Genomic DNA, 10,698 nt, shown 5'->3' with positions numbered 1-10,698 from the left:
GGGATCAAATTTATGGAAAATTAGAACAAATGGGACAGGGCATGTGCCCTCTGGCTTGACATTGAGTGCAAGAGATGGACTTCCTCTTCATCTCACCGCCCCCAAATGACTGAAATATATCAATCACAAAGCCAAAACTGAACAGTCCACCTTCTTTGACAGAGCCAACTCCTTTTCATCTTGATCTTTTGCACATACCCAGGGATCTATGTATCTAATGATTATGAATCTATAGAATAATACACTGTAAGCATGCCCAGCATTGATATCAGTATCATTGATTTAAGGAAAAATTCCATTTTAGTATCCTGAACTTTGGGGTAGTGTCAAGTTAGTACCTAAACTTTTAAAAAGTGTCAAGTTGGTTCTTGCCGTTAATCGACTGTCAGTTATCTGTTGAAAATGTCAAAAACTACCTTTTAAAAAAATACATTGTTCATTGTCTTCTACCTTGAGACTGAACTGGTTGAGGTGCATGCTTGAGATTCTAGACTAAGGAAGTCATTGTCTTCTACCTTAGATCTGAAACACATTCTTGTCTAGTTATTTCTTTGCTTGCAGTTATTGTTTTCCTCTATCATATTTCATGTTTTTTCTCTTTTTCTTTGAAGATAATCGGTTCAGTGTTAAGGTAGAAGATAATGAACAGTGTCTTATTCTGAAGGGTAGTTTTGACATTTTCAATAGATAATTGATGGTTGATTAATGGTAGGGACCAACTTGACACTTTTGAAAGTTTAGGTATTGTATTGACACGTTTAATTGAAAGTTCGGATTCTAACTTGACACTATCCCCAAAGTTTAGGGGTACTAAAGTGAAATTTTACCTTGATTTAAAGCACAAAAAAGAAATAAAACAAAAATGGTGCCATGCATATTAGTGTAAAGTGTAAACCAATACTAAAACCTGGATCATTTATCAACGCAGAAAGCTGGTTGGGTGGCGGGTTTGGCTGTTCAACACAGATGGTTCGCATGTTGACATGGTCAAACCGCTAAAATCCAGACCCACTCAGTCACCTGAATCACTGGTTCAACCAGCCGGGTCAACAACAATTTGAATCTGATAGCAGTTGATAGACAACTGGGTATGTCTTTCTGGCAGAATGGATTTTTCCTCTATACATCAAAGTTCTCCATTCCATCCCAAGGAGGAAAAAGAATTAATAGTTCCAGAACTTTTCCTTTTATCATTGGCTTTTTGTGAGGGACATTGGAACAATTTCGCTTTGATGCATAGAAATTCGTTAAGGAACTTATTTCTCCCTCTACGCTATTCTGCTGATGCTTGCTATCTCAATAATCATATCTAGGTTTTATTTTCGTATAGCCCACAAAGGTTTAATTAGCTGGATGTATTTGTGAATTTCATAATCAATTTGGAATTTGCTCTGTCCCTTTTTCTTTTTTTAGAAATGTCAATGTTAAGCTTATTTGTCTCAATTTTCTTTTCTGTTCTTGTTTACGGTCAAAAGTGACATGAGATCAAAATACTTTGACTGACTCACACCACAGTTAGAACCAAAAGCAAAGTTAGGCTTACCTCCTTTGAGAAGCAGAAATGAAGGCATCAATTATGCTTGATATTCATACTACGATTAAGGTGGTGTTTGATAAATCTAAAATTATAAAAGTTAAAATTATTAATATATTATTTGTGTTTGAAATCTAAAAAGAAGCATAGATGTTTTTCTATCTTTTTTAGAGGCTTTGATAAATTTGTTTGTGTTGTGATGCAGTGTGATCTGGACACTCCTAGTTGGTGGAAACTTGGCTCCTATCTAGTGACGGACGGTACCTGAGACGAAGAGGAAAGTGAAGAATTCCCAAGAAGCTCGCCCGGCGGGAACACTCCGATGCTTAAGTTAGAACTCTAAGAGAACTGTAGAGTGTGCAAAGAGAGAGAGAGAGAGAGAGAGCTAAGAGTGCAGATGGCGCCAGTTCAGTACCTTTGCTCCTTGGGGATCGGGGTCTTTTTAATATTGATGCCCTGTCAAATCGGACGTAACCGTCTTTGGCCCTCTGTCGCAGCCGTTATTCGCTAGGGCTGCGCAAGTAACCGTTGCAGGGTACTGCCCAATCAAGTGAAAGGCACAACTCGGAAAGGACAGGCACGCCGCCACCTGTCGAGAGACGTGGGTGCAGACCGCTGGTGCTGGCAGAGACTGCGCCGTCAGTCAAGAGACGTGGGTGCAGTCTGGCGGGTACGGTCTTGCAGTGAGCTGCCTTGTAGCGAGCTACTGAAGGCGTCCCGAGGTGATTCCGTTAGGTCTTTGAGACGGCCCTTTTGCCTAAGGATTGGAGCGAGTTGATTGTCCTAGCTTGCGAGCTGGGATAGACTTAGCTTGGAGTGTCCCCTTTGTCATACTGACGTGTTCGAGCTCGTGCCATAGCGAACTTGTTCCGTAGCGAGTTTGTCATGTAGCGAGCTGGCCCGCGAGGGCTTTAGCGAGCTCGATGCACCGAGTAGCCAGGTTGTCGCGTTGTGCTGTCACTTACGTCGAATCAAGTCTACGTGTCACCTGCTCAGGAGGTTGGGTCAAATCACCCTCCATCATGTTGGATCAAACTTTTAGTATCTAAAATTCTCTAATTTTACTATTTTACCCTTAAAACAGACTATTTGGTAAAAATTATAAAAAATTATTAAAATCAAAATAATATTGAGAAGTATGAATAAATGCCAATCAAAAAGTAATAAAATAGTTAATAATTAATAAAAAAATATTTAATAATTAATAAAAAATAAAATATTTAATAATTAATACAAATAATATATTATGGGAAACCAGTCCTCCACTTCTAGACATAAATCTGGCAAAATGATCCTCAATAAAAAGCCCTTTAGTGTTCAAATCTATGTTCATGACAACATTTTTGAGACTAGGAAGATTTGAATCATTCTTTGATGAGGATCTTTCCATCAATCTTTCCGGCAACAACTCTGAGACAGGCCCTTCAACCAATCTTTTTGTTGTACATCGACCACGACCTTGCAACTAGCCTTGGTGAGATCCAAGTAGAAATCGCGGCTAAGGCCTGAAGAAGTGCTGGTAACATCACTATAATAGGGGAGGGAGGAAGAGAGAGAACAGGGGAGAAAAAGAAAATGGGGAAGAAGAGAAAGAGAGGGGGGGGGGGGGGGGGGGGGGAGAGAAAGAAACGGAGAGGAGAACATAAACTGTCATTGCTAAGAGTTGCAATAGTGATCGAAAATGAAAAACAAGGTGGAAGTTGCGAAACCAGAGAGGAAGAAGAAGAAGAAGAAAAAGAGAGAGAGAGAGAGAGAGAGAGAGAGAGAGAGAAGGTCGGAGGAGTCACTTGCTGCCGTTGGTTCATCGCTGCGTTAAGTGGAGAAGATGAACAATGGGATGGAGAAACACATCTTTAGTTCAGATCATTAAGGGTATTTTGGACTTTTGGCTAGGTTAGAGATGCGTTTGATCACGTTTAGTGCTTGGCCTGGGTCTTATTAATTCAGATCTGAAAATTCATTTCAGACCCAAATCCAGATACACTTCCAAACACCTCTAGTGTCTAGAAAACAACATTTTTCAGACTTCAGAGATCTGAAAAGTGTTATCAAACACCACTTAAGTATCAAAGTATAAGTATCAGGTAACGTATTTTGGGCAATTTGGATATAAATAGAAATACATTTTGGAAACACATGGATATGGGCAAAACATATGAAAACATTTGGATGCACTAGGAAAATGCATACAATGATACAAATCACATAAATGCATTAATAACATTAATTCTAAAGATGAGTTATCTATGAATAAGGAATAAACACATGAGAGATGCACACTTTAATAGGCTATATGAAGAGAAACATTATATGCCATAGTATCAAGACTTTAGAACATGTACAAATCATACAATAATTATCACTCTATTCCAATTTTAATAATTATAATTTTCAATTTTTATTAAGTTTTTGGTAAATTTTATTTATTAGTATTTTTATATAAATAGCAACCTTATTTTTTTCAAATAATAAGTAGGTTTTCATTTTTCACATATAATTGTTTTATTTTACACATAACGATAAAATAAAACATGTAAATCATTTATGATAGATAAAATAAATTATTTTTGAAATTTTCAATTTTATTAAATTTTTGAAAAAATAAATTTAAATTATTTATTTCATTTTTTATAAATATATTTTTTAACTTTTATTAACTTTGTTGGGAAAATTTATTTATATAGTATTTTTATATAAATAAAATAACTATTTTCAAATAATAAATATGTTTTCATTTTTAACATATAATTCATTGGTAAAATAAAACATATAAATCATTTAAGGTAAATGAAATAAATTGTTTTTGTAATTTTTAGTTTTTATTTAACTTTTGGGAGAAATTTAAATCTTAAATTATTTATTTTAGTTTATATAACTATAAATTTCAATTTTTATTAAAGTTTAAAAATATTCCACAAATAGTCAATATACATATTCGTCGAACTAGGCATTGATGTATCAAACTATATCCGTTGATATGGTGCAATACAACCTGATATGGAGTTGTATCGTATCGATACACATGACTTGTGGGATACATGTCCAATTGGGCATATCATATTGATATTTTAATCCTTGGTACCAACAAAAAAGCTTGCCAATTCACTTTGGGGGCTGCAAGGCTTGTATGGCATAATTGGGAAATTTCTAGTTTTCTACCTATCCAAAACTCCTCCATACCCAAGTTTTGGTGAACTTTTCTTTCCTATGAACTTTGAATGGAAAGAATGTTGTTCTGAATTCTAAATCATGAAAATTGTCAAATATCCATTTTGACTCCATATATGAAAGTTTTTGTTTGTCTTTTTGGGGGTATCATTGGAAAATAAAAAAATTGTATGATTGCAATTTAAGAGATAAGAGGAAACAAAAACCATTTTTCTCTTAAAATTAAAAAATTCCTCTTAAGAGATAAAGAGTTCGGAGGAAATGAACAGGCCCTTACAAATGAAAAATGGGGTTATCGCTGTGTTCTTGGGGTCTTTGGGGAATCTATTTTCTGATCAATCTGGGACTGAATTTCTACCAATCTCTGTTTCAAATATAAAGAGAAAATTGGAAGAGGTGTGAAGCTCGTGTCTGCATTTTCACCTACTGTCTTTCAAGTTCTAAATTCTTTTATTTTATATATACCAATCAATAGAAAATTAGCAAACCAGACTGTGAACCTAATGCCTCCAATACGATTATGATGAGTCTGGATCTTGAATATATCTCATGACCATTGACCAATAAGCCCCAAAAAGAGTAGAATCGATACTGGTGTAGCATCTTCACCAAGTTGTGTCTGGCCTGAGTAGGTTAACAAATATCAACCCTCTAATGAAGAAAATCTTAGATTTAAGGATAGTTTCTATTTAAGGCTGTGTTTGATTTATCAGAAAATGAGTGAAATTCCTCATAATTTCTATTCAGGTCAACCAGGTTTGTTGTGATTGAAGATAGAAGGAAATTAAGGTTTATATAATTCTCTTCCCCTTCTTCTCACCAATTTGATTGCTTCCTGACAAGATCCACCATATTGAAAAACATATAGACTAGATTATTAATTTGATAGATTTAGTCAGCTTGGGGCCAGAGCTCAGCTAAGAAACATAGAATAGAACTCAATAGACCTTGATTAAAAAAAAATCAATAGACCAGAAACTGACTATATGATTTAATAATTCAGATATGATTTATCAATTACTACAACAACAATATAGAAGTGAATTTTCCAATAGGTTGTATACTTGTATATTACAATGATACTTTGAAGTATAAAAGGGGAAAAGAATGTCTGGTGAGCACACTTATGGCAGATTAGAACAGATGGGACAGGGCATGTGTCCTCTGGCTTGGCATTGGGTGCAAGAGATGGACTTCCCCTTCATCCCACTACCCCCGAATTGCTGAAATATGTCATCTACAAAGCCAAAATTGAACAGTCCACCTTTGACAGATCCAACTCCCTTACATCTTGTGCAAGGTATCATCCTCAAATCACCGCATCTTTTGCACATACCAAGGGAACTGTGTATATAATGAGTTAGTTGTCATCACCAAATCCAAAAAGAAGTTTCAACATGATTATGAACCTAAACCATATTAATACAGACTGTAAGCATGGCCAGCACTGATGTCAGTATTTCTATAAATAAAAAGGAAAATCAGTGCATAGAAGTACAAATCAGTTTAGAGCCCGTTTGGAAGGGCTTCTGTGTTGACTGAGCCGCTTTGGAGAAGCTACCTGAGTTCACCAAAGTCCATTTTACAATTCATGTAAGCCTATTCCTGGCTTTTCGGATTTTTATCAAACACGGCTTCATGGCATTTCAAGCTTCTAAGCTCATATAACGTCATAAACCGCTGCATGAAAGCCCTCCCAAACGGGTACTTAAACTCCAGATTATTTATCAGGAAAGCTGGATGGGTGGTGGGTTTGGACCGGGTCAGAACTGTCAAAACACCCAGGACCCAGTCAGCTGCCTGGGTCACCGGGCCACTAGTTCAACAACCCGGGTCAATAACAGTTTGAAAACATTAGTGTAAATAGGTGATAGAGATCTCGGTCTAAAAGTTCTTCAATCAACATAAGGATATTGTAATGGCATATTTTGCCACCTTAGTCTATGTTTGGTTGCAGACTTGAAGTGCAATTTTATTTGCACTAGTATAAATGTATGGGAGTGCAAATGAAAAAAATGCAAATTCTTGTTTAATTTTATTTTAAGTTTTACTTCATTCTGCTTGGTATCTTAATTTACTTCATTTTTACTACAGTCAAACAAAATAAGTTAAGATTTGAAACAAAAATATATCATAATTTACACTCAAATCGTTTGCACTGATTGGTTTTACATCAGTGCAAATTTATTTGCATTGCAACCAAACACAGCCTTAAAAACAAAAATATGCCAATTTGGTTGCACAAATCCTGTTTAATCGATTGATTCGCATAGTGATAAAAATTCATAAAATAATTTGGGTCCCATTTGGCTAAGCTTTTGCTTTTGAGCTTTGATAGTGGGAAACAAAAGTGAGCCAAAAAGTGTTTTGAATATTTGATAGCAGTAGCTTTTAAAAATATTACATTCTGAAGCTGAACCACTTTTAAACCCAAAGCACAGATCCTAATTCTTGATTTTGAGCTTTAAAAGCACAATTCTTGATTTTGCACTTTAAAAGCACAATCTTATTTGCTTATTTAAGATAAATACAATCTTAGGGTCCATTTGGTTTCCTGGAATAGGTGCCTGGAATCAGAATCGGAATGGACCATTGATTCTGGTTCCCATTTTTGGTGGAATGGGATTCCCCCATATGGGCAATGGCCATTTCACCTCCCCCTCTAAGGAGGGAATGGGGCAAAGTTTGTAAAAAAGTAAAGAATTCATGACAAAAAACCCCAAACCCTAATAATAATAATAATAATAATACAATATTAATAACCAATTTATGAAATAACAATAAAACATTAATAGTTAAATAATAAAATATTATAAAGTAACAATAAGATAATAATAATAAAATAAGAATATATTAATAATTAAATAGAAATAATATTAGTAAAATATTAATAAAATAATATAAGTATAACAAAATACTTATTTATTAAATAATAATAAATTAATTTTAAAATAATAAACAAAAATAATAGAATAATTAACAGACTAATAAGAAAATAATATTAAAGTCATTATAAAATAACACTATATTAACAAAATATTCATAAATTAATGATAAATAATAAGATATTAATTATTAAATGCCAATAAAGTAATAATAACAAATTATGAATAACATAATAATTATATATTCATAAAATGTTAATACAAGTTTTAATAAAATAATAAATAGACTAATATAAAATTGAAAATTTCAAGTGATTCTGATTTCAACTCCAAATGAACTAAACAACAACTGGAATCTGATTCCGATTCCTGACTAAACCTAACAGACATTAGGAATAGGTGATTCTGATTCCGATTCCAATTCTGATCCTGTTTATGAAGTATGAACCAAATGAACCCTTAATTATGTAGTGTTGTCAATTGGTCAGGTCTGGTAGGGGTCTAGGTAGACTAAGGGCATGTTAGTTTGTTCTTAAGTCTGACATCTGAAAGTGTAATAATTACATTAAGAGGTATATTGGTATTGACGAACTTTTCTTTCCTCTGAACTTTGAATGTAGAGAATGTTGTTCTACATTCTAAATTCTGAATTCTGAAAACTATCAAATATCCATTTTGACCCCATATATGAAAGTTTGTGTTCGTCTTTTTGGAGTACATTGAAAAACAAAAAGTTGTATGATTGCACTTTAAGAGATAAGAGATAAGAGGAAATAAACAACTAATTTTCTCTTAAAGTTAAAGATTCCTCTTAAGAGATAAGAGCTAAGAGCTAAGAGGAAACAAACAAGCCCTAAGTCCCAACCCAATGAGTATGTGCAGAACCGATTTGGAACAACCACAACTGATGCCGACCCAATTATAATACATACCCTATATAATTGGGTTGGCTTGGTTTGGGTCTATCAGGTCTGCCCAACCCATTGACAGCCCAATAGTTATTAAAATTAATAGGCTTGAATAAGCAAATACAACGTTCTGCACTCCATTTTAATATGGCGTTAAAGAGGAAGGAAAAGGGAGTCAACATTCATTTTATAACAGATATAGTTCCATAACTATTCTTTTCCTTTATATCCATAGCTTTTTGTGAAGGGACAATGACAATTTTTTCCTTGTAATTTATTCTTCATAACCTTATTTCTTAAGTCAGGAACTTACTTTCCACTGCCTTGTTCTGTTGATGCCTTCTACATCAATAGCAAATTTAGATTTTATTTTCTTATAACCTTCAAAGGTTTAACTAAGGGGGCATTCTTTTTTTGGATTTTGAGAAGGGGGAAAGTTGGTCAATGGGATTTTGGTTTCCATTGACCAAGAATACCATGTTCATTTTTCATATTAATGTGGGGACCGGGAAAAGTTTATTTTCCTGGCAAAGTGATACCCATCTCCTAGGTGGGTAAATAACTTTTTCCACCTAGGAGGAAAGTTGCTAACATTTAAATGGGACAAAAATGCCCCTTTTAATAATTGATTTTTATGACTAAAATGGTCATTACCTTGAGAAATAAGAAAACATGGATAAATGCAATTACTTAGGTAAGTTTTTCCTGGGAAACACTTACCCGGGTAAGTGCATTTACCCGGATAAGTAACTTACCAAAAAACGAACGGGGCCTAAATACCTTTGTGTATTTGATACTCAATCCAGTGACCAAGCAAAACTAAGTGCCATTTGAGAAGTCTTTTTTACAAAGATCATCCAACAGCTCTACATGGTCAAACGATGCATTGAACTTTTGGGTCTTGTTTTTAAAGATGAAGACTTGTTTTGTAAGTGGCTCCACATACTAAGTTTTCAGAAACATGCAAGGTGGCAACCAGCTGGGTTGGGGAGACTTGGGATCGAATCCTGCCTGCACCTGGGTTGGGGGGATTACGGTTTGGGGTTGGGCTACCCCTTTGTATAGCCCTTCAAAAGACATTACAAGAAAAGCTTTCAAAAACACATTTAAAGGCTATTTATCACATGGGAAAATTCAAAAGCTTCATTTGAAATTTCCCAAAATTTGCCAATTTTGATCTTCTTGAGTCTTTTTGGACATACATCTTCTGATCTTCCCAGAAACGGAACAGAAAAGGGCCAATTTTTGGCCCTCCGAGCTTGCCAAAGCTACAAGACCACATGGAAAGATTTGCCAAATTCAGCCTAAGAATACAACCTAAAAATAATCTTAATTTCCTTAAACTAAACCCAACTAGAATCTTCAACAAGAAAACAAAAAACCAACAGAAATAAATCCAAAAGCAAATAGGTTAATAAACAACAAGTTTGCTTATTTTATCAATTATACTTAAAAGCAGTTCATCCTAGCAAATAGGAATGTCATATTAAGATTATTTTTCTCAGTTTTCTTTTCTGCTCTTGTTTACAGTCAAAAGCTGCATGAACTAAAATACTTGACCGACTAACACCCACAAACAGAACCCAACGCAAAGCAAAGATAGCCTCACCTCCTTTGAGAAGCTGAAATGAAGGCATCCACTTTGGGGGCCGCAATAGTGGCACAAAGTAAGAGAGTACCAACACCAAACCCTGCTAATTCACTCGCTGTGATATTTTCCATTATTTCCCGACCTTTGCTTAATTCCTCAACTCGTTCACAACCTTCCAACGACCAAACTGAAAAAAAGGAAAAAAAAATGTCAAAGTTGTAGCCAATCATCAATCACTAATGAATTCTCTGTCAAGTTACAGAAAAAGCAATCAGAACTCCTTATTTCCCACTCTTGACAAAGAAACAGAAAGAACATTCTAAAGAGAGAGAATGAGAGAAATCTTCAAAATCCACTGAGAATTTCAAAGCAACTAGGCTTTTTCTTTGCATATCAACTGAAATCATAAGAAATAGACACCACAATTTGCTGTGAGGGAGGGGAAGAGTATACCTGGCCGCGGGTATCAACGGACAGAGACAATCTAGTGATGGGTTCTCAAATTTCCAGTCAGATTTCGCTTCCTGCCCCAATTGGGTCCGAGCTTCCTCTATTTTTCTGATCCTCTCGGAAAGAAGAAGAAGATAAGGAGAACGGTTTCTGAACATTAAC

The 10,698-nt window shown here is 34.9% G+C and overlaps 1 protein-coding gene across 1 annotated transcript; it reads right to left on the bottom strand.

The window, feature by feature from the left end:
• Nucleotides 1–5,669: 5,669 nt before the first annotated feature.
• Nucleotides 5,670–10,691, bottom strand: LOC104605429 (chaperone). The gene is made up of 3 exons (XM_088893223.1): nucleotides 10,540–10,691; nucleotides 10,105–10,273; nucleotides 5,670–6,046 (listed from the first exon to the last, which is right to left on the bottom strand). The coding sequence occupies exons 2-3, from the start codon at nucleotides 10,215–10,217 to the stop codon at nucleotides 5,827–5,829; spliced, it is 333 nt and encodes a 110-aa protein (XP_088749349.1). The 5' UTR covers nucleotides 10,218–10,273; nucleotides 10,540–10,691; the 3' UTR covers nucleotides 5,670–5,826.
• Nucleotides 10,692–10,698: the final 7 nt, after the last annotated feature.

This window comes from Nelumbo nucifera, chromosome 8, assembly GCF_055504915.1.
Source record: "Nelumbo nucifera cultivar China Antique chromosome 8, China Antique-T2T, whole genome shotgun sequence".
Lineage (NCBI taxonomy): Eukaryota > Viridiplantae > Streptophyta > Magnoliopsida > Proteales > Nelumbonaceae > Nelumbo > Nelumbo nucifera.
This window is presented reverse-complemented; position numbering and strand designations above follow the sequence as displayed.